Source organism: Orycteropus afer, unplaced genomic scaffold (genome assembly GCF_000298275.1).
Source record: "Orycteropus afer afer isolate SDZICR_OR568_19922 unplaced genomic scaffold, OryAfe1.0 scaffold00026, whole genome shotgun sequence".
NCBI lineage: Eukaryota > Metazoa > Chordata > Mammalia > Tubulidentata > Orycteropodidae > Orycteropus > Orycteropus afer.
In genome coordinates this window covers 2,552,144-2,577,891 of record NW_006921613.1, presented here as the reverse complement: position 1 = coordinate 2,577,891, position 25,748 = coordinate 2,552,144, and the positions used below count along the sequence as shown (strand labels likewise).

Genomic DNA, 25,748 nt, shown 5'->3' with positions numbered 1-25,748 from the left:
TGCATCAGGGTTGTGTCTATTCACCATACTTATTAAATCTGTATGCTGAGCAAATAATCCAAGAAGCTGGACTGTATAAAGAAGAACGTGGGATTAGGATTGGAGGAAGACTCATTAACAACCTGCAATATGCAGATGACACAACTTTGCTTGCTGAAAGTGAGGATTACTTGAAGCACTTACTGATGAAGATTGAAGACTACAGTTTGCAGTATGGATTACACCTCAATATAAAGAAAACAAAATTCTCACAACTGGACCAAGACCAAGAAGCCAAAACCAAAACCAAACACACTGCCATAGAGTTGGATCTGACTCATAGCAACCCCTCCTTGGGTTTCTGAGGCAGTTTCCACTATGGAAAAACATTGCCCCGTCTTCCTTCTGAGGCGTGTCTGGTGGGTTTGAACCACCAGCCTTCTGCATCACGATAAGTGGAGAAAAGATTGAAGTTATCAAAGATATCGTATTACTTCATTCTACAATCAACACCAATGGAAGCAGCAGTCAAGATATCAGGTGACATATTGCCCTGGGCAAATCTGCTGCAAAAGACCTCTTTCAAGTGCTGAAGAGCAAAGATGTCTCCTTGAAGACTAAAGTGCACCTGACTTGAGTCATGGTATTTTCAATTGCCTCATAATGCATGTGAGAGCTGGACAATGTAAAAGGTAGACCAAAAAAGAGTTGATGCTTTTGAGTTGGTGTTGGCAAAGAATACTGAAAGTACCATGGACTGCTAGAAGAACTAACAAATCTGTCCTGGAAGAAGTACAACTGGAATGTTCCTTGAAAGCGAGAATGGCCGACTTCATTTGACCTACTTTGGTCATGTTGTCAAAAGGGACCATTCCCTGGAGAAGGATATCATGCTGGTAAAGTGGAGGGTCAATGGAAAAGGGGAAGGCCCTCCAAAAATGCATCGACATAGTGGCTTCAATGATCGGCTCAGGCATAGCAGGGTTCGTGGGGCTGGCACAGGACTGGGCAGTGTTTCATTCAGTTGTTCAGAGGGTCGCTATGCATAGGAGACATCTCGATAGCACCTGACAACAATGTAAGAACAATGAAAAACCTTTTCTGGGAAAATAGAAATTGATAATTTTCTCTGAAAAATAAATTGTTTTGTTGGAGTGATTTTTTGAATAGCATGCTACTTCTGTTTTTGCCTTTCTCAGTGGTTTACAATGCAAAATAAAAAAATAACAAATAATAAGTAAAGATCATTCAAATTGATTTTACAGGTGTCTGCTTTGGTATCTATAATTTGTATTTTCATTTAGAAAATGGATAAAAATGGGACTTTGTGATTAAAAAGTTCTCTCTCAGTAACTGCAGACTGAGTCTGTTTTTGTTTTATCAGATGTGATCATTAGTCTCAAAACTCTACACTTTTAGGATTAGAATCCTTATATCAAAATAATACTGAAATCACATGTTCTTTCTGGGACTGTACATTGATTTAAACCATCTCCTGTGATATGTTGATGTTATCTGCAGACAATTTAAGAAGCTCTCGTAGTGTAATGATTAAGGCATTTAGCTGCTAACCAAAAGGTTGGTGGTTCAAACCCACATGCAGCTCTATGGAAGAAAGATGAGGCGATCTGTTTCTGTAAAGATTCACAGTCTTGGAAACCCAACGGAGGTCACTATGAGTCTGAATAGACTAAATGTCAGTGAATTTGGTCTTTTTTGCAGACAATTTAGAAATTTTAGCGTTCTTACATTAAACTTACAGGGATAATTTATTCTTACTAAAGACGTAGAACTGAATAAAGTAAAAAACAAAATGCCGCAAATTATGTGGCAGAAATATTCAGGAGCTATGATAAGTGGTGCAATGGGCACGTGGAGAGTTTCTTTGCTGTACTGCTGTTCTTCCCATGCGTGAGTAGTTTAATTTTAAAAAGATATATGAAATAATGATGTCTTTAATATTAAAAATAAGTCAACAAATATAATTTGAGCTATGGCCATGAACCTGGCTGTTTTTTCTTCTAGGAACCTAAACCTAACAACAAAAATTAATTATGGTAATTCATTGAGCATAATTTATAATGTGCTAATCACCATGAGTTGGAATTGACTCAGTGGCAACTAACAACAATAATAACAATCACTTTATATTATCTCCCTTGTTCTTCCTGACAATCCCATGAGATTGATATGATTATTTTCCCAAGAAAGAAACAGGCTCAGGAACATAAAATAACTTAAACAAGGCATCTAACTAGTAATAGTGTGGGGAAATGCTTTTAACCACTGAAGTTTAATAATTTTGAATTCTAATTAAAAAAAAAAAAAAAAAACCCTCAATGCCATGGAGTTGGATCCGACTTATAACAACCCCACCTTGAGTTTCCAAGGTGGTATCACTATGGAAGTAGATTGCTTAATCTTCCTTCCAAGGAGTGGCTTGGTGGATATGAATCAGAAATCACTTAGTAAGTTGGACCCATTCGAAGACAAAACCCACTGCCATTGAGTCAATTTTGACTAGTCATGCCCTATAGGATGGAATAGAACTGCTCCATAGGTTTCCAAGGCTGTAAATCTTCACAGAAGCAGACTGCCTCATCTCACTCCTGTGAACTGGCTGGTGACTTCAAACTACTGAGCTTTTGGTTAACAGCCCAATACTTTAACCACAACACCACCACAGCTCCTTAGTAAGTTGGACAGCACCGTTTACTTTTACCCTTGAGGCCAAACTTGGGCATCTTTAGTGGGAGAAATCAGGGATCTTATGTGTTGAACTAAGGAGCTCTGGTGGCGCATCATCTAATGCATTTGACTGCTAACCAGAAGATTTACGGTTCAAACCTACCTGCCACTCCAAAGAATGACGATGGGGCAGTCTATTTCCATAAAAATTTACCCCCTTGGAAACCCAATGGGGGTTGCTATGGGTCAGAATTGACTCAATGGTGGTGAGTTTATATGTTACACCATAGTCACATTTCTAATGCTATCATTGAACAGATATGATAGTTTTGTCCTCCATGTGTTGTTTTCATAATGTTCCCAGCATAAAATGTGAAAATATATTTTGGACTCAAGTTCTTATCTTACTGATCACAACAGTAATTCATTAGATAGAGCAACTGGTAGTGCTAACAGGATATTTAGCACACTCCTACAAAGAGTGGCATTAGCTCAGAAAACCACAGCTGTCTTTTTTTGAGTAATTGATGGTCATCCCACTCCGTGCTCTGCCAGTTGCTGCACATCAAGTCAAAGTAGATCGAGGCTGAGAGAGATTTTACTTACCCTCCTGACTCTTTAAGTGCAAAGTAAACACTTGTTTCACTGCCCCAATCCTGTTAGAATTTGACTTTACTTAATCTGAAGCTCTTTGAATGGCCATCCCTTGACTGCATTCGTAAAACTTCTAAACCTCATGACTATCTCCTAAAATAAACTGTGTTTTATTATAGAACATGATGGAAAACACCCTTGCTAGGCTATTACCCACTCTCTCTGTACCATCCCCACTTCAGAAGCCCTAGAGTCCCCCAAAGATAAAATCATGACCTGACTCCACACACCAGCAGTCCAGAAGTCCTATCTTACTGCTCTTACTAGTTACCCCATCAACATCAAATTCTCTCTGAAGAGTTATCTCCACCCTACTATGCAATAGTTATTGTTGTTAGTTGCCTTTGAGTCAACTCTGACCCATAGCAACCTTATTTAAACAGAAAGAAATGTTGCCTGGTCCTACGCCATCCTCATAGTATTTGGTATGTTTAAGTCCATTGTTAAGGCTGTTGTGTCAGTTTGTTTCATTGGAGATCTTCCTCATTTTTATGGATCCTCTACTTTACCAAGCATGACGTCGTTTTCTAGCAAATGGTCTTTCCCGATTACCTATTCAAAGTGAGTGAGTCAAAGTCTAGCCATCCTCTTGTCTATATGGTAATTGGGATTAGGGTTAGCCAACCTTAGCATGCATCAGAATCAACTGGAGGCTTATTAAACACAGATGACTGGTGCCCACCCCAAGAGTTGATGATTTTTTAGATTTCAGATCTGACTAGATAATTTGCATTTATAACAAGTTTCCAGGTGATTTGGATGCTGCTGTGTCTTAAGTAATTACTTACTAATATTGGTCAAAGAACAAACATCTGTGAATGATTTTATTTTGTTTGTTGAATAAATTAAATTAAAATGGTCCCTGAAATGACACGTTGTCCACTTTCATTCAGGTGTACTTTCTACATTAGTAAAAAAAGGGGTATGGTTACAGTGAGTGTACCAGCAACTCCTATAAGCAGGAGGCCTTAAACTGTATCCTACTTGAATGAACACTTTTTTTTTTTTTTATTATTAGGATTTGGGTGAAGATTTACAGAGTAAATTCACTTTTCATACAGCAGTTTGAATGAACACTTTTGGTTACCTGCAACCAGTTCTGACTTGCCAAGCATTTGTCAACTAGTACAGATATCTCAGGATTAGTTGCCCCTAAACAGGAATTCCAGTGAGTATGGTTTTCCTATGAAGTAGAGAAAAGTGCGGATACCCTGAGAATGATCAGAAATGGGTGTCTGGATTCCCATTTCTTCCCCAGTAAAAAGCAGGCTATTCAGCAAGTTGGAATGCTCCTTAGAAGCTTGCATAAGACTATGCTGCTTGTACTTTGGTCAGGTCGTCAGGTCAGGAGGGAACAGTCCCTGAAGAAGAACATTCTTGGTAAAGAAGATCCTTGATGAGATGTATTGACACAGTAGCTACAACAATGGCTCAAGCGTAACAAAGACTGTGAGGATGGCTCAAGAACAGGCAGTGTGCCCTTCTATTGTGCATAGGGTCCCTATGAGTCCAAACAGACTTAGCGGCACCTGACAATTCAGCAAATCATCCAAAGGTGTCCATATGACACTGGGTGGTAGAGGATTTTTGTACTACCCAAACTGAACTTTGAGCAAGTTATGATGTCTAAATTGCAACAAGTTTCTTAAGTTAAAATTATGGCTTTTGTTGTTCTTTTTGTTTTTGCGATATGGTTAAATGACTCCTACAGTTCATATTATCATTATGAAACTGTAGATTGAAAGTACTGTTCATATGCACAAATGAATTAGTGCTCCTTAGGTAAGTCCCAAAGTAATTTTCAGTATTATGTCTAAAGTGGAATTTGAACAGCTGCATTTGGAAGATACTTCAATCTGATCAACCATCTGTTATTCTGGATTTATTGGTCTGCTGCTTGATAAGATTTTATAATTTCAAGGCCAACTTTCTATTTAAATTCATGCATATTATCACAATACTTTAAACTGCCACAAAATACCAATTTTCTGTCTGCATGTTATCCCTAATTTCAGGTTTTCATTGTGATTTTAAAGCCGATAAAACAAGTTCATAGGCACATTTTGTGAATTCATTTTTGTAGATTAAACATCTCTTTTCATCTTAACTCCTTGGAGTATCTTCCCCAGTTGATTGTGAACCACAAAGAAAATTCAGATGAATTTGTTGCACAAAAAGAAAATAAGTGTGTTTTTGTCCCTGTTTTTTTATGAAAAGAGATGGCATATTTCTACTATTACTACTTTCTCTTTTCTTAGCAAACCATGTTTACATTTGGCTTATGACAATTTAAGTTATATAAGTAAAGGCAGTAAGTCAAACTCACCAATGTGTCTTTAAGTAATTGAAATAAAATTTAACACAGTTGGCTCATTTCCTTCCATTGTGCATAATTAATAGAAGCAGAGGCATGCTTAGGCTGAAATAGTTGGAGAGTGGAGAAAGATGTACAATTAAGGTGAAAAGACAGAAAAAGAGGGCATTCAGGCAATATTTTTAGCATATAATGGATTAATAATGCAATAAGTAAAATATAAATGTATAGAGATGTAGAGAGTGTGACACAACAGAAGCTGAAGTTTTAGGGTTTTGAGTTTTTTGGGTTTTTTTTCCCCGTTTTTGGTGAAAGCTTACAGAGCAAATATGTTTCCTATTGAACAATCCATACACATTCTGTTTTGTGACATTCACTACAATCCCCTGCCTCTTGCTTCATCCTTCCTTCCTATCCGCTCCTGCATTCCTAGCTCTATCTCAGGGCAAATTCTGTCGTCTTGATCTCATATGTTTGATTTTGTAATAAGTGCATTGCCTACCCTCCTGGTATTACTGTTCACCCTATAGGTCTGTATGTCATTCGGCTGACAGTTGAGTCATGGGGTTTAAGTTCAGTTCCTAGCTTGAAGGGTGTCTAAGAGCCAAAGTCTTAGGGGTTCTATCTATTCCTCATCAGACCAGTAACTTTGCCCCCTGTATGCTCTACTACATTCATGGATATATTTGCAGCATCTATAAATACATAGGTAGAGATATCTTCTGTCAAATTTGTATATACTCTTGGGTGTAGTCCCATTTGCCTTCCCATCTCTGTTCAGATTGAGTGTCTAGGTACCCACTCATAGATTATTATTATTACTGTTACTGTATGACTGTGTATGTAACAATATTTGCCTTTGTTGCCTTTAACTTTTATGCTCCTCCTTGTGTCTTCCACTGCCTTGATCATTTTGTGCTGACTTCCTCCTTGTTGTATATTGCCTTTCCCTTCTCCCAAGTTAATACATGTCTTCCTTGTTAGGAGCTCTGATGGTGTAGTGCCTAATGCATTTGACCACTAACCAAAAGGCTGGTGGTTCAAACCCACCAGCCACTCCTCAGAAGGAAGGTTGGGCAATCTACTTCCATAGGGTTACTGCCTCAGAAACCCAAGGAAGGGTCGCTGTGAGTTGGGTCTGACTCGACGGCTCATAAAAATGTCAACCACCACAACCTTATAGTTGTTGATTTATGGCCCCTCTTCCCCTTCCACCCCTGGTAACCTTCCAAGAATGATTCTTTCTGTATGTAAATGTTTTCTAAACGTTTTACAGGCAGTAATTAGTGATGGACTAATTTCACTCAGCATAATGTCCTCTAGGTTCATCCATGTTATGAGCTGTTCCTTGGATTCTTTGTTATTCTTTAACGTTGCATAATATTGTGTGTATGTACCATAGTTTGTTTATCCATCCATCCATTGATAGGCACTTCAGTTATTTCCACCTTTTTGCTGTTGTGTATAATACTGTAATGAACATGAGTTGTGCATATATCTGTTCGTGTCATGGCTCTCACTTCTTTAGGATATTTACCTAGTAGTGAGATTGCTAGATCATATGGCATTTCTCTTTCCAACTTCTAAAAGAAGTGTCATATCACTTTCCACAGTAGGTGTACCATTTTACAATCACACCATCAGTGTATGAGGGTTCCAATCTCTCCACACCCTCACCAGCATTTGTTGTTTGTTTGTTTTTAACTTTGTTATTAATGCTGGGATAAGACGATTTCTCATTGTTATTTTGATTTACATCTCTCTAACGGCTAATGATCATGATCATTTCTTCATGTATTTGTTAGCCTCCTGAATATCTTCTTTAGTGAAGTGTCTATTCATGTCATCTGCCCATTTTTTCACTTGGATTGCTTCCCCCACCCCCCAAGGTATTGAAGTTTTTTAATAAATTTTAGAGATCAGTCCTTGTCCAATATATCATTGCCATTTTTTTTCCTGTCTGTAGGTCTCTTTTTACTCTTTTGGTGAAGTCTTTTGATGCACATAAATAAATGTTTAATTTTTAGGAGGTCCCAGTCATCTAGTTTGTCTTCTGCTGTTTGTGCATTTTTAGATATGTTTTATAGTGTATTTATGCCATGTATTAGGGACCTAAATTTGTGCCTGTTTTTTCTTTGATGATCTTTATGGTTTTAGGTTTTACATTTAGGTTTTTGATCCATCTTGAGTTCATTTTTGTATATGGTGTCATATAGGGAAACTGTTTCATTTTTCTGCAAATGGATGTCCAGTTTTGCCAGCATTATTTTTTAAAGAGACCATCTCTTCCTCCACTTAATGGGTTTCAGCCCTTCGTCAGAGATCAGCTGTCTATAGGTGGATGAATTTACTCCTGGTTTCTAAATTCCATTCCATTGGTCTATGTAACTGTTACTATACCAATACCAGGCTTTTTTGACTACTGTGGCTATATAGTAGGTATTTAGTTTGGGAAGTGTGAAGCCTTATATTTTGTTCTTTAGTAGTGTTGTTCGTATCCAGGGTCTCCTTCTTTCCACATAAAATGGATAATTGGATTTTCTATCTCTTTAAAGATTGATGATGGAATCTGGATTGGGATCACATTATGTCTATAGATTTCTTTGGGTACTATACCCATTTTTACAATGTTAAGTCCTCCTAACCATGATCACAGTGTATTTGAAATTTTAAGTTTTAAGAGTTGTTCTTTGATATTACTGAGATTTGGCAACATAAAAATTGTTGTTGTTGTTGTTGTTGTTGTTATGTGCCGTCGAGTCGGCCCCGACTCATAGCGACCCCGCCTTGGGTTTCTGAGGCAGTATCACTATGGAAGTAGGATTGCCCAACCTTATAATGAGGGATTTAGGAACATTGGAGAAAGTTGAGAAAATGACCACTACAAAGAATTTTGGTATGGTGTGTGTGTCTGTAGAGGGAGAAGACAGGCAATAGGTAGGTACTAGAAACCATGAGAGATGATGTGCAGTGTAGTAAATTACTTTGTGTGGCTTTTCTACCCATAAGTCTTTGTAAACTCCAAGGTGGGATTTGCTATGAGCAACTGAGGAGCTCCTGATTGCTGAAGGTGTCCACCTGGAGTATTTCTGTTGGGAGTGGCACAAAACAATGTTCTGGGAGGTGCCCACTCTCTCTCTCAGGTGCTTAGAGTTCTGATGCTATAATTGGCTAGATTGACCACCCTGCGGGTTCTAAAGGAGACCTCCTAGAGGCAGAACTCTCTCTCTCTGACTGCTGGTGGAGGAAGAGGTGCTGCTGAAAGAGACACAGGTTCCTGAGACATGCATTGCTGAGTGAGACACCAAGGGACCAGCACTGCTGGGAAAGAGACTGTGAGAGACTCTTGGCTGAGGGATGGTGGGCTGGGAGAGAGACTGAGTGTTCTTCCTGAACTTGAGTTGTAGCCTGGTGCTTCCCTAATAAACCCTGTAATCTGTGAGTTTTGTGTGGCCACTGCAGTGAATTATCGAACCCAGGAGAGAGGTGGTGGGTACTTTGGGAGGAACGGTTGGTGAAAGGGCTGGAGGGAGGCAGCATGTTTGGCCTTGCAGTAATAGGCCTTGGGTTACTGCTGTCTTCCTCTTGTGAGATTAGAGGAGGTCGGAACATGTGGCCTCCTTGCTGTTTTTGCATGATGCAAAGCAAAAGATGTCGTTCATTCAGGGGGAAAAAAAAAAAAAAGGAGCTTCAGGGGTCATTGGGTAATAATATCTAAGCACAGAAGATGTGGTGGGAATATATTCTGAGTATGCAGTTATGGTGGAATAGCTTGTGTTATAACGGATGGAGAGCATGTGGAATATCCTCCAAATGTATTTAGAAATATAATGAATTGTCATCTTGCTTATTTGGGATTCTTATTTAACAAAGGTGTAGCTTTAATAAAAAGAGCCCTGATGGCAAAGTAGTTAACTGCTTGGCTGTTAACCAAAAAGCTGACAGTTCAAAACCACCAGCCAATCTGTGGGAGAAAGATGTGGTAGTCTGTGTCTACAGAGATTTACAGCCATTTCTATTCTGCCCTATAGGATCACTATGAGTCAGAATTGACTCAACAGCAGTGGGTGGTTGCTGTTGTTGTTGTTTTGAGTTCTGTAGCTTTAATATCTGCTATGGTGCCTTTTCAGCTGAAAAAGATAAATGAAAAATTTGCCTGGCTGAACATTAATCTGGATAGTATATACGTAAAACTATATACTTACCTGGATAAATCTCACACTGTTTTCTTTCCTAGACTATCAATAAAGTACTGCTCCAGTATGCTGCTATTGTATCAAGTGATTTCAGTTCACATTGTGATAAGGAAAATGTGGTAAGTAAGAATGTCTCTATATTCAAGTATTCCCCACTTCTTCAAATGCATAAGTAAGCAAGAAACATTGGTTTATTTGTGTTTATAATACAATATATTATATTAATAGAAAAGAGGGATCTCAAGAAATAATTTGTAAATGTCCCTAGTAGCCCTGAACTGGTTTCAAGATAGGACACAGAAAAAGGTTAGGAGACTCTCAATGCCAGCCAACTTGTGGTTTTCCATGGTGGTAAGAAACAAGGTTTACGTGAATAATTAAAAACCTCCATAGTCATAAAATCTTGGAGCTGAGAATGAGAATGTTAAAACTAGTGTAGTCTTGGTATCAGTTAGTTGAGTTTTAGCACTAATGTTGTTGTTGTTGTTATGTGCCGTCAAGTCAAACCCGACTCATGGCGACCCCTCCTTGGGTTTCCGAGGCAGTATCACTACGGAAGTAGGACTGCCCAACCTTCCTTCCGAGGAGTGGCTGGTGGGTTTGAACCACCAGCCGTCTGGTTAGCAGGCAAGTGTCTTAGCCACTATGCTACCAGAGCTCCCAATCCAAAATGAATATAGTTTAGTCTCTCTTTAAATAAATTGAAGAAGGGTGATTAAAGAGAAAGATGCTCATTTCTAGTCTGAATTACTAATTTAACCTTTTAGATTTTTGATGATTGAAAAGATGTTTATAAAATATAAACCAGTAAATAAAACTTAATTAACAAAAAGGATAAAGAGAAACCAGGTAAATTAGAGATCTGGTGTTTTACGGTGAAAGATGAATTCTTTCTTATTCACCATTTGCAATATTAGGAAAGAAGTATTGGCAGTATCATAGAAATAGAAGAAGAAAAAAAATCACTAAAAAGAATGTATCAGGAAAGTCAGTACAGAATTTTAAGGAAGCAAAACAGTTTATTTTATTTTATTTTTCCCCCTCAAAAATTGAGTTTTCACCATCAGGCAAGTCCAATTGGTCTGCTTGCTGAAACCTCATTGACCCCTTGCTGACAGCTCATTAAGATAAGTCAGACCTAAGGGTTCTTCAGGGTCCCTGAAGATGCTTCTTTTCCTTAAATTAATAAACTGCCCAGTGTTTTTTATTGTACCTCTCAGAACTGCCAAAGACTATAAATATACTGGTAGGCAAGTTAGAGTTTTGTTTATTGGAAACATATATTTCAAATTAAAATAAAATACATTGGTCATGTGTTATATTGAAAATCAAAACAGTGCCTAATGATTGCTGAAAGGATTCTCATTGCGTTAGGATAGCCACACTGAAGATTTTGAAGGATGACTCTGAATTATGCAGGCTAATTCCTGTCATTCAGAAAGGAAAATTAGTTTTTTTTTTTTTTAAAGGCACTGCAGATTTCTACTGTATGTGGTAGGGTCTATATTATATTTTTTAAAACAGATAAAAAGCCCTAAATCAGTTTGTTGTGTTATTCTGTGTTTTTTTCCTGTATATTCAAAAACAAAATTTTAAAAAGAATAAAACTCTCACAAATATTACAGCACAAGAATGAATTTTTCCTTTCCTCAGTGCCAGTTACTGATGTTTTGATCCATCTTAGACTCTATTGCTCAAATGCCAAGCTATCATTTCATCTCCTCTGTGAAAGAATTCCAGTTAGCTGCTTGGTTTATGTTTCAGTTAAGACAAAAAGAAGAAATGTTTCTCTGATTTCTGTGTGTTACCATAACTCTGAAAAACAAAACTCAGAGGCTCACAGCAACCCTATCGAGTTTCTGAGGCAGTAAATCTTTATGGAAATAGGTTGCCCCATCTTCCTTTGGTGGAGTAGCTGGTGAGTTTGAACCGTCAACCTTCTGGTTACTACTCAAATGGCTTAGGCACTGCACCACCAGAGCTCCTTTAATATGACTAGTGTTACAGATTTATTTTAATATCAAGAACATTGAGACTTATTTTGTTTCTTTTCTCAGTATATAGCAGTATACCTATTTCATCTACAAATTTCACTAGAAACTTTAAAAGGCTCATCTTTTAAGAAATTACCATAACATTTGATTCCCCAGGGGTCAAAATTATTAAAGGCAACAGTTAAACAAAATGTGCCAGAATAATTTTTTTCTATTGTGACATTTTAAATTAGAATCAGGTAAGAATTTTTTTTTTAAATTTTTATTGTGATTTGGGTGAAAGTTTACAGAGCAAATTTACTTTCTATATAGCAGCTCATATACACTTTGTCTTATGACATTGATTAAAATTTTCTACAATGCAACAACTCCCCTCCCACTTCTTCCACATAGTTACCACTTCCCTGTTTCCTTCCCTCCATGTACTCCTGTCCCCTGAGCTCTCTCCCTGTACAGACACAGCCCTTCTAATCTCCCATTATGGTTCTCTCCAAAGAGCATATCCACCTAATATAAATGTTTATCTCATATGCCTGTCTTTTGTTTGGCTGGAAGCCACAGAAGTGGGTTCAATTGTAGATATGAAGGGCAGCTAGGGGTCATAGTCTCAGGGGTTCCACAGGCTCTACCAGACCAGCAAACCTGGTTCCTTTTTTTTTTTTTTTAATGATTTTGAGTTTCGTTCCACATTGTTCTCCCACTCAATCCAGGGTCTCCTACATAGATCCCCCTCCAGGTGGTTGACAGTGGTAGACAGACATCTAGTTCTTTTGTCTTTTGTTCTCATAGTCATATAGGCTGTGGATCACATGGTGTACCATTCCTTTAGACTAATTGTTTCCATGTGTCTTTGGTTTTCTTCATTCTTCTTTGCTCTGGATGAGGAGAGACCCATCGTTGCATTTAGATGGTCGTTTGCAAGCTTTTAAAATCTCAGTGGCTACTCGCCCAAGTAGGATGTGGAACAATGTTTTTGTGTAGTATATTATGCCAATTGAACTTTCCGTCCCCTGCAACTATGGTCCCAAGCCCACCGGTCCAACTACTTGCTCCCTGTAGGTAGTTGGCTGTGGCCAAGAAGTGACTACAACCTTGTCGCTTGTCAGCTCTATGATATACCTGGGAATTCTTACAGAACATACAAACCTACTTGTAGAAGCATTGTCTGTGAGCCCTATACATGGCCCTGAGCATGCTCTTTCCTGCACAGACCATACCTAATAGTTCAGCCTGTACACCCATCTATCCACCCGTATACCCATGTTTGCCTTCACTGACAACGCAGTACTGTATGTGCAAAAGTGTTCATCTTCGCTGTCTGTACCTCCCATGCACCTCTCTATGTCTTCCTCTTTCTCCAGGCCACCATGTTTTAACACCCAAATTTGGTACATTGCCCTTCTCTTCACCCAAATCAATACTTGTCTCTACCTATCTAGCACTGTTCCCCTCCCCTCCCACCCCTGGTAACCAACAGAGAAAATTTCCTTCCATAAATAAACCTTTCCTTGACTTTTTACAATAAAGAGTTCATACAATATTTGTTCTTCTCTGATTGATTTATTTCATTCAGCATAACTTCCTCCAAGCTCATCCACATTATGCAGTGTTTTCCCAATTCTACGTTGTTGTTTAGGATTGCATAGTAGTCCATTGTATGTATGTACCATAGTTTGGTTATCCATTCTTCTGTTGATGGACACCTAGGTTGTTTCCATCTTTTGGATATTGTAAATAGTGCTGTGATGAACATGAGTGTGTGTATATATATATATCTGTTCTTGTCCTGGCTCTCACTTCTTTAGGATAAATAGGTAATAATGGAATGGCTGGGTCAAATGGTATTTCTAATTCCAACTTTTTAAGGAATTGCCATACTTATTTTCAACAGTGGTTGTATCATTTTAAGGTCCCACCAGCAGTGTATGAAAGTCCCAGTCTTTCCACATCCTTGCCAGCATTTGTTATTTTCTGTCTTGTTGAACTTTGCTACCAGTGCTGGTGTGAGGTGGTATCTCATTGTTGTTCCAATTTCCACCTCTCTAATAGCTAATGATCATGAGCATTTTTTCATGTATTTGTTGGCCACCTGTTCTGGTTACCTAGTGCTGCTCTGACAGAAAGAAACCACAAATGGGATGACCTTAACAAACAGGAGTTTATTCTCTTACAGTTTGGCACTAAGTTCAAGGTGCCAGACTCTAGGGGCTGTGTAAAAGCTCCTTGACTTTGGGCTTAAGCTCTGCCTCTTGCTCCCAGCCCACTGAAGAAAGAGGCATCTCTTTTCACTCAGGCAGCTACTGGCTGCTGAGGCTAACAAGCCCAACGTCAACAAATAAAATGGAACAGTCCCGATGTTACCAAACAACACAACAGGCCATTAATTCAAGTCCATTGAAAGTCCCAAGGTCGGCAGAGCATGGCAGGCTGCTGGACAATGACACAGCTACATGCAGTGTTCAAGTGTGCCATAAGCTAGAGACTGTTCCCAAATCTGTTTCTTATATACAGGAAGCAGACCACATCCCTAAAGTAGCTGCTCAGCTGCTTATGGTAGGTCCCACCATGGAGCTGACTGCCTGTCTCATCAAGGGGAATAACTACCACCAGCTGCCCAGCCACTCAACCAGGCCCAGCCAAGTTGACACACAAACTTCACCACCACAGCTGCCTGAATGTCCTCTTCAGTAAAGTGTCTATTCTTGTCTTCTGCCCATTTTTTAATTGGATTATTTGTCTTTTTGCTGTTGAGGTGTTGGAGTTTTCTATAAATTCTAGAGATAAGTCTCTTGTCAGATACAACATTGCCTAACATTTTTTTTTTCCCAATCTGTAGGTTTTCTTTTGATGCTTTTGGAGAAGTCTTTGGAAGCATATAAAACTTTAATTTTTAGAAGGTCATATTCATGTAATTTATCTTCTGCTGTTTGTGCATTTTGGGTTATGCTTGATAGTGTATTTATGCTATATATTACAGTCCCTAGTTTGCCCCTAGTATTTCCTTGAGGAACTTTATAGTTTTAGGTCTCACGTTTAAGTCTTTGATCCATGCGGAGTTATTTTTTTGTGTATGGTATGGGGTACAGATCTTGTTTCATTTTTGTGCAAATGGATTCATTTTTGTGCACTATTTGTTAAATAGACAATTTCTTCTCCATTTAATGGATTTCATCCCTTTGAAAAAGATCATCTAACCATAGGTCGATGGATCTATGTCTGGGTTCTCAGTTCTATTCCATTGATCTATGTGTCTGTCATACCAATACCAGGAAGTTTTGACTACTGTGGCTGTATAGTAGGTTTTAAGATCCAGGAGTATGAATCCCCCTACTTTGTTCCTCTTCTTCAATGATAGTTTGCTTATCTGAGGTCTCTTTCCTTTCCATATAAAGTTAGTGATTGTTTTTTCCTTACCCTTAAATAATATTGATGGCATCTGGACTGGGATTGGATTGAATGTATAGATTGCTTTTGGTAAAAGTGACATTTTCACAATGTTCAATCTTCCTATCCATGAGCGTGGTGTGTTCTTCCATTTATGTAGATCTCTTATGGTTTCTTGAAGTAGTGCTTTGTAGTTTTCTTTGTAGAGGTCTTTGGTGTCTCTGGTAAGATTTATTCCCAAGTATTTTATTTTTTTCATAGCTACTGTATATGGTATTGATTCCCTTAATTCTTTTTCAGCAATCTCTTTGCTGGTGTAGAGGAATCCAACTGATTTTTGGATGTTGATCTTGTATCCTGCCACAGGATTAAATAATAAAAATAATAGTAAAACTTTTAAAACAGACAAAAACAAACAAACTGAAATAAAAATCTGGGCAGGGCAGGGCAGAGTACCCAGACTCTGTCAGAGCACATAGACAGAGATGAAATTCCTGCCAGCCCAGAAGGTGCATGTGAGTGAGGGATAACTGCTCCTCCATTTTATCAAGATGGTGTGTGGTATGAGAGTAACAAAGTGAATATTGCACCTTTCCAGTTGTTCGAATTTCCCCGTGGTTCCCAGCAAGTGAAGCCTATTATTCTTAGGTCCCTAGAATCTGAGAGAATGCTGTTGCTTTAAATATCCAATATCCCAAATGGTTGAACCACTTGTAAACATTCAAAATGGCTTGCACCCTCCGGACAGGCAAAAATCCACAACTCAACCCATCTCCCTTTTTGCTGCTTCCCCTTTTACTCACCAGCCACCTGTGCAGTCCTCCATGTAGTCCCTGGCTAGCATGACTGATTTTTAGGTTAATTCTTAGGTCCTAACGCCACTTGGCAATATCCAAGCTGTCTGTGCCATCAGGATCACTGACAACCTGCAGCTCCGTATGTCTCCTTTTTTGGTGTTTTCATGCAGGTTCTTCCACTAGTTGGAGTTTAGTCCATTTCTGTATCCTTTCTTTCAAAGCTCAGGGCTCTACTATTATCTTCTGTATCTAAGTCAGTTGGTTCCCCTTTGTTGAAGAGGGTCTGTGTAGTTTGTCTGCCTATTCTGCCACCTTACCAGAACCTTCAGATAAGAAATTTTTAATCTAAATTTTCTCATATTCACAAATACAGTGAAGAAGTATTTGATTTTGCTTAATTATTTTTATCTTTTTTGACTCAAAAACATACTCTAGCCATATAAATATTGCCATACTCTGAACTCAACTTTTATATTCAACATATTTCAAGTCTAACTTTTTTCCAGGTTTAGATCTAATGGAATGTATTATGATGTTTTTAGTAGAAAACTAAAATATATAGTTTACCGCTTGACTAGATACATAGATTATTTTATCTTACTAAACTCATTAAAAAAAAAAAAAAATACCTCAATTAGATTGTTGTTGTTATGTGCTGTTGAGTTGGACCCGACTCATAGTGACCCCTCCTTGGGTTTCCGAAGCAGTATCACTACAGAAGTAGATTGCCCAACTTTCCTTCTGAGGAGTGGCTGGTGGGTTTGAACTGCCAGCCTTCTGGTTAGCAGTCAAGTGCCTTAGGCACTATGCTACCACAGGTCCTTCAATTAGATTAATGGTCTCTTTACTGTGTGTGCTTTTCCCTCATTTATTATAGAAATGCTTAAAGTGAACACTGTTTCATGAGTAGATTTTAGGTAGATTTGTGTAATCAAGTTCATTCTCAGTAGTGATTTGTTAAAAAAAATTTATTCAATAAGATTGAAATTTGAATGTTTCAAGGCCAGGGAAGGCTTAATGAAAGGAGAGAGTTGCATCTTTATTTTTATCTCCCCCTGGGTAATTGCATCCTTCTCTCTCCTTTATAGGGGAGCTCTGGTAGCGTAGTACCTAAGGTACTTGACTGCTAACCAGAAGACTAGAGGTTCAAACCCACCAGCCACTCCTCAGAAGGAAGGTTGGACAATCTACTTCCTAGAGACACTCTCTAGGAAACCCAATGAGGGGTCACTATGAGTCGGGCCCAACTCGATGGTACATAACAACAACAACTCCTTTATAGAATTACCTGGAGACAATAGCAATCCATGCCAAGTAAGCCCAATGATCTATGTTCATTTTTTCCTCAATAGCTCTTTCCCATGGGAGAGGATTATACTAGGAATGCTTGGTGACTAGGGTTTATTTATAAAACTGGTACTAGTGTGCCATTATGTGTGCTGATAAAGATAAAGTTGAAAGTCAGTATCACATAATCAAGCATAGTCTGCCCTGCTAACTTGGACCCATGGAGAGCAAGTGATAAAACATTTTACCCAGATAGTCTCCTCCTACTCATTAAATGTCATGATCTTACTTTTACCTTTGTTTTATCCATGATAGGATAGCCCAAATTCAAGCCTACTATCCCCCACCCCTGCAAAGAAAAAATAAATCCCAATGAGCCTCTTCCACAGTGGAAACAGTCCACTCGCTCAATTAATTGAGTATGAGTCAAAAGGGTGATTGCCCTGAAAGTTTGACCATACGTGCTTTGAGAAGGACTGAGCCAAGGGAAGTGGCTCTCAAGTATAGCTGGGGATCAGAATCATTATGGAACACTTTGATTCAGCCTACTGAATTAGAGTCCATGGAGGGTAAATCTCAGATACATGTGTTAAAAATACAGTTTCACAAGTGATTCTTGTGTATCCAGATGCAAATTAATTTGAATAGAACAACTCCTTAGTTTCATTGCTAATGCCTATTATGCACCAGAGCAATTTTCCCATAGGTAATCAGGATTAGCTAAGCCCTATGAGAGAAAAAATTGAGCTGTGTGATGATATAAATAGAACTATAGCCTTAAAACACAGTGAGAATACTTTAATCTGATGAAGTTAGGAGCTGTTAAAATAAATTGTTTATCAGGTGGTAATTGTCAATTGTCTTGCCTCATAACATTATAACTTAGAAACTTATAAATGACTCTAGTTCTTGAAAGAGAATTGATTTGATTACCATTACAAATGAAAACTAGCTCATGGTGACTCATTGCCCTACCTTCCTTCCAAGGAGTGGCTGGTGGGTTGAACCGCCAGTCTTCTGGTTAGCAGTCAAGTATCTTAGGCACTTCTTGTTGTTATGTGCCGTCAAGTCGGACCCGACTCATAGCAACCCCTCCTTGGGTTTCTGAGGCAGTATCACTACAGAAGTAGATTGCCCCATCTTCCTTCCGAGGAGTGGCTGATGGGTTTGAACCGCCAGCCTTCTGGTTAGCAGTCAAGTGCCTTAGGCACTGTGCTACCAGAGCTCCCTATGCTACCAAAACTAAACCTGCTAAGATGTCAATATTTACCTGTCTTACAACTATAGTTTTGGCTTGAGTTTTTACTGGGCAGAAATTACTAAGTTTAGGGAATAAGTATCAGTGTTTCTGCAACATGTATACCTTTGGAAAATGAGCAAATATTAAAAATGAAATCTATTTATTTTAATATAGCACAATCCATATTCTCCTATCACCATTTTAGTTTAAGTCAGGTAAATTACACCTACTCTTTACTTATCAACTATTTTGTTATCCAACATTTCATGTTTATGACAAGAGTGAAAAGCTACTATCTGATTATTTTTCACATTAATGACAAATGTCTAGCAGTAAGAGTACCATTAATGATATGCGTAGCAGTAAGAGTACTGACTCTCTCTCTCTCTCAGTACTCTTACTGCTGGGCAATCCTACTTCCGTAGTGATACTGCCTCGGAAACCCAAGGAGGGTTCGCTATGAGTCGGGGCCGACTCGACGGCAAATAACAACAACAACAAGAGTACTAAGGTGTGAGGCAGAGTAAAGCTGGCTGTGATAGTTAAGGTTATGTATCAGTTTGGTTAGGCCATGATTCTCAGTGGTTTGACAGTTGCGGAATGATATAATTTAGCAGTTATGCAATGATATAATGTGACAGTTACATAAAGATGTAGCCACATTTTTTTGCATAACACTGATTGCTGCATTATGATGTGGTCTTTGGCACCTAACCATGTGATAAGTAAGGAGTAGGTATAGTTTAAATTAAGGCTTGGTTTGATCCTACCTTTTCACTTAAAGAACACCAGTATCCTACATGTTAAGGAGCCTTGGTGGTGCAATGGTTATGTGCTTGGCTGCTAACGAAAAGGTTGGCAATTCAAAAGCCATCCAGCAGCTCCACAGGAGTAAGATGTGGCAATCTGCTCTGTAAAGATTACAACCTAGCTAACCCTGAAGCAGTTCTACTTTGTCACATGAGGATACTACGAGTTAGATTCAACTTGATGGCACACAACAACAAATTCTACATGTTGATGAGAATTTTTCATTACTCTTTATAACTCATGGCAGCATCTTCTTTCCTTGATACCATTTATAACTTGAAAGAAAGTCAATTCTTACCTCACGTCTATATTATGTTTGAAATTAGTATTTTGGATTAATTTCACCAATAACAAATATATTACTGAAGCATGGATTATCTTTCTAAGTAATGATTCTCAGCCCTGATTGAACTTTCGAAGCATATGGAAAGCTTTGCATATATAAAGCTTATGGATGTCACTGCAAATCCTACAGACCTGAGTATAATAAGGATATACTACGAACAACTCTACAGACCTAAATTTGACAGCTTAGGAGAAATAGATCAATTCCTTGAAAAAGAGAAGCTACCACAACTAATTTAATATAAAATATATAATCTGAATAGCTGTATGACTACTAAGTAAATTTAATTCATAATTAAAAAAAAAAAAAACACTAAAAAAGCAATCTCCACATCTAGATGGTGTCATTAGAAAATTCTACCAGACATGTAAAGAAATTAACAGCAGTTCTGTACAATATCTTCCAGAGCACACAAGATGAGAGAATATTTCTCATTTTATGTAACTAGTCTTACCCTGATACCAGACAAAGATAGAAAAGAAAAAGGAAACTACAGGCCAATATCCTTCATGAACACAGATGCAAAAACCTGTAAGAAAATATTAGCAAGTAGAGTTTAGAAATATATAAAAAGAATTATACACTATGACAAAGGGGAGTTTATTTCAAGGATACCTCAGTATTATAAAACAGGCCAAAGGAATCTACTGTATTAACGGGCTAAAAAAGAAAAATCATACACTCATACGTATGATACAGAAAAGAAAATTCGACTAAAAAATTTAACCTTTTGTGATAAACACTCTCAGAAAAACAGGAGTAGAGAATTTCCTCAACTTGATAAAGAACAGCTGCAAAAAAAAAAAAAAAAAAACATACAGTTAACATTAGTTATACCTACTGGTGAAAAACTGAATGTTTCCCCCCTAAGATTAGGAACAAGGTAAGGATGACCACACTCATTACTCTTACTCAACATAGTAGAAGTTTTAACTGCTATAGTGAGAAAAGGAATAAAGGTTGGAAAAGAAGAAATGAAACTGTACCTATTTGCATATGACATGATTATGAAGAAAATGTAAGGACTGTAAAAAAAATTCTAAAATTAATGAATCACGAGAGATAAGCACACAAAAATCAACTGTATTTTTCTATACTTAGCAATAAACATGTGGACAACAAAATTTAAAATATAATATCATCTACAACTGACCTACTCCATGAAATATTTATTTATGTACCTTTAGCAGAACATTGATAGGGCTTGTATGCTGAAAAATACATAATACTGATGAAATCACTCTAAATGGAGAAGTATACTCTGTTCATGTATTAGACGATTCAAAAGAGTGAAAATGTCAATTGTTATAGGTTTAATTCTTAGAAAGTTTTTCCTTAAGTTTATATGGAAAGGCAAAGGAATTCAAATAGCCAAAACAATTTTGAAAAATGAGGATAAAGTTGCAGGAACAAGTCTACCTGAATTTCAAGACTGGCATTCACAGGGGGAAAGTTAGGTGGGCAGAAATGCATAGGTAAGAAGGACACAGGAGAAGTGGTAACCACAGGGAGGAGTGGAGAGAGAGGTATTACATTGTGGGGATTCTAATCAGTGTCACAAAATAAAATATGAATTGTTGAATGTAAAATGAATCTGCTTTGTAAAGTTGTACCCAAATCACAATAAAAAGTTGTTTATTTATTTATTTTTTTTTAAAGTGTGGCATTAGCAGAGGGAGAGACACATAGCTTAGTGGAAAAGCACAAAGAACCCAGAAATAAATTGACCCAAATATGCCCAACTGATTTTTGATAGAAGTGACAAAGCAATTCAATGGAGGCAATATAGCCTTTCATAAATGGTGCTGGAAAAAATGGATATAAAACAAAAAGTTTCTTAAGATACATATGTTATACAAAAGTTAACATGAAACAATTAACAGACTCAAATGTAAAGTGTAGAGCTATAGAAATTGCTGAAAAGAAAAAACAGAAGAAAAGCTTCAGGATCTAGAACTATACAATGTAATTACTATGTAAGTATCAATTACTAATTCTTAGACTTGACCACATACCCAAACCAGCTACTCAGCTGTTCCAATGGATTCCACCATGGAGGTAATTACCCATTACTAATTCTTAGACTTGACCTTAAAAGCATGATTTATAAAAGGAAAATAAAACGATGAATAGAATTTCATCACAATTTTAAACTTTTGCCATGTGAGAAGGTATGGAAAGTTACAAACTATAAGAAAATATTTTCAAAGCACGTATCTGACAAAGCCCTAGTCTCTAGAATACATAATGAACTCTCAGCACTCAATAGTAAAAACAACAAATAGAAAATTGTCAAAAAAAAAAAAAAAAGATAGTCTACTTCAGAGGATATATGGATGGCAATTAAGCATATAAAGAGACATTCAGCATCATTAGCCATTTGAGAAATTCATATTAAAATCACAATGTGATACCACTGCACACCTATCAGAATGGCAAAAACAAAAGATAGTGACAATGCCAAATAGTGGTGAGGATGTGGAGAAACTGATTCATGCATTGTTGGTGGGAATGTAAATAGTACCACCATTCTGGAAAACATTTTGACAGTTAAACTAACATGTACTTACCATGTGGTAACATGCATCACCATATAGCAATTACAATCCTGGGCATGTATCCCAGAGAAATGAAGACTTACATTCACATGAAACCCTATAAAAGAATGTTTATAGAAGCTATATTTGTAGTAGCCCAAACCCAAAACAACCCAGATGTCCTTCAGTGAGTCAGTGGTTAAGCAATACATTTTTACCAAGGAATACTACTTAGCAATAGAAAGAATAGACTTTAATACACTCAACCAGGAAGAATATCCAGATAATTTTCCTGATTAAAAACCAATCCCTGAAGGTTACATACTGTAATAGTCCATTTATGTAACATTTTCAATTGACAAAATTATAAAAATGGAGATTAGTGGTTGCCAGGGGTTAAGGAGGGAGTGGAGAAGGGAGGAAAGTGCTTAAAAGGGCAACAAGAGATCCTAGTGGTAATGAAGATGTTCTGTATTTTAACCATCAATGTGAATGTTCTGGTTGTGATACTGTTTTGTAAGATGTTACTATTGGGGAAAATGGGGTAAAGGGTGCATGGGATCTCTATTTCTTATAATTGCAAATGAATCTACAATTATCTCAAAAAAATTAAGAAGTAAATGATACAGCTAATTTCTTTCAAAGAGCTAACAATCCAGATGGTTACACTGGAGGGCAGAGACCACCAGCAAAACATTGCAGTATGTTTGGGTGTCATAGTATCAGAGAAATAAATTGTCTTCTTATAAACCAAACTCACTGCTGTTGAGTCAGTTTGACTTATAGTGACTCCTCCTTGGGTTTCTTAGGTGGTATCACTATGAAACTAGATTGCCCAATCTTCCTTCTGAGGATTGGTTGGTGGGTTTCAACCACCAGCCTTCTGGTTAGCAGTCAAATGCTTTAGGCACTACACCACTAAGGCTGTCTATAATTTACCATTGGCTATGTAATAAACACATTCTTACTACTTATTGACCAAGATGTAAATGTTGTTATGTTGGTATGTGCTGTCAAGTCTGACCCAACTCATAGTGATCCCTTCTTGGGTTTCCTAGGTGCTATCACTACAGAAGTAGATTGCCCAAACTTCCTTCCAAGGAGTGGCTGGTGGGTTTGAACCTCCAGTCTTCTGGTTAACAGGCAAATGCCTTAGACAATAGGGGTAAATAATTTGATATTGAGGGATTGTTACTGCTGTTGCTAGGTACTGTTGAATCAATTCTGACTCATAGTGACCCTATGTACGATAGGACAAAATGTTTCCTGGTCCTGTGCTATCCACACAATCGTTGCTATATTTAACACCATTGTTGTAGCCACTGTTTCAATCCATCTCATTGAGGGTCTTCCTCTTTGTCGCTGATCCTCTACTTACCTTTTTCAGAGACTTGTTCCTCCTGATAACATGACCAAAGTATGTGAAACAAAATCTTGCCATCCTTGTTATTAAGAAGCATTCTGGCTGAACTTCTTCCAAAACAGTCATTCATTCTACTAGCAGTCCATTCAGTATTGTTTGATTATCTAGTACTGCTCTGACAAGAAATGTACCGCAGATGGGATGGCCTTAACAAACAAGAGTTTATTCTTTCACTGTTTGGAGGCTTTATGTTCAATTCAAAGTGCCAGGCTCTAGGGGCTGGGTGAAAGCCCCCAACCTTGGGGTCCAGCTCTGCCTCCTGTTCCAGCCCATGAGAGCTAGAGGTGTTTTTCACTCAGGCAGCTGCTGGCTGCTGAGGCTGATAAGCCCAAGGTTGACAGGTAAAAAGGCACAGTCCTGATGTTACCAAACCACACAGCAGACCATTAATTTAAGTCCATTGTAAGTCCCAAGGTCTGTAGAGCATGGCGAGCTGCTGAACAATGATGAGGCTACATGCAGGGTCCAAACGTGCCATAAGCTGAAGACCCTTCCCAAAGCTGCTGCTTATATACAAGAAGCAGACCACGTACCCAAAGCAGCTACTCAGCTGTTCCAATGGATTCTACCATGGAGGTAATTACCAATCTCACCATGGGGAATAACTACCACCAGCTACCCAGCCACTCAACCAGGCCCAGACAAGTTGAGACACAGACTTAACCACCACAAACATTCTTTGCCAACATTATAAATCAAAGGATTCAATTCTTCTTTGGTCTTTCTTATTCATTGTCCAGCTTTGACATGAACATGAGGCAATTGAAAATACCATGGCTTGGGTCAGGGGCACCTTAGTCTTCAAAGTGACATCTTTGCTTTTTAACACTTCAAAGAGGTCTTTTGAAGAAGATTTGTCTAATGCAAGACATGATTTGATTTCTTAACTCCTGCTTCCATAGGCATTGATTGTGGATCCAGGTAAAACGAAATCCTTGACAACTTCAGTCCTGTCTCAGTTTATCATAATGTTGTTTATTGGTCCCGTTGAAAGGATTTTTGTTTTATGTTGAGTGGATCTTTAAAAACAAGATTTGATTATTTTCTAAGTATGAATGCCCCAATGTTATGGATAAAAGAAACTTTAGTAGCAAGTGTCTTCTGGTTTATTGTCTGAATATGTTACTAAATTTCATTCTGCAAAGCTGCCATTAAATTATCCTCTTCTATCCATACTAAAGGCCATAGGCTTTAATCTTCATCAGAAGTGCTTCAAGTACTCTTCACTTTCAGCAAGCAAAGTTGTGTTACCTGCATATCACAGGTTGTTAATGACTCTTCCTGCCATCCTAATGCCACATTCTTCTTCACATAGCCCATCCTCTCAGGTTATTTGCTAAGCATGTAGATTGAATAAATATGGTGAAAGGATGCAACCCTGATGTACACCTTTCCTGATTTTAAAACGACACTGTATCTCTTTGTTCTGTCTGAAGGACTGCCTCCTGGTCTATGTACAAGTTGTGCATGAGCACAATTAACTGTTCTAGAATTCCCATTCTTCACAATCCTATCCATAATTTCTTTGCATCGTCGGTAAAACACAGGTAGTAACATCTTTCTGGTATCTCTGCTTTCAGGTGATTGTTAATTAACATGACAGGAATTAAGAAAAAGTTTATTGTGCTATAATTGATATACTTTCTCTTAAATTATTGGCTAATTTTAATAAAAAGAAAATATATTAATTTTTAATAGTTTTCCTAAAATAATGTCAATTGCCTTCTTGTGGACACATGTATACGATCTAGACGCAAACATCTGATATTAAGCAGGAACTTTAACCTGAGTTACCAATAAGAGCAAGACCCCAATGAAAAACGATCTGTCACTGGATAAAGAGCTCCAGAATTTCTTTAAAAATGAGCCCCAAGAAGCCTATTATATGATTTGTTCAGCAGAAATGGAAAGCTTTTCATATGAAAAAGAAACAAAAAATGGGTATGGCTGCGGTGTAGTAAATTACTTAGTGTGGCTTTTCTACCCATAAGTCTTTGTAAACTCCAAGGTGGGAATTGCTATTAGCAACTGAGGAGATCCTGATTTTAAAGTCGCCCACCTGGGTTATTTCTGTTGGGCGTGGCACAATACAATGTTCT

The 25,748-nt window shown here is 37.9% G+C and overlaps 1 protein-coding gene across 1 annotated transcript in view; it reads left to right on the top strand.

Moving 5' to 3' along the window:
* Window positions 1–25,748, top strand: part of UNC13C (unc-13 homolog C) — a 903,686-nt gene that overhangs the window by 664,601 nt on the left and 213,337 nt on the right. Inside the window, exon 22 of the mRNA XM_007935152.2 lies at window positions 9,873–9,950. Within this exon, the coding sequence (XP_007933343.1) occupies window positions 9,873–9,950 (78 nt within the window). The remainder of the gene's footprint in view (window positions 1–9,872; window positions 9,951–25,748) is intronic.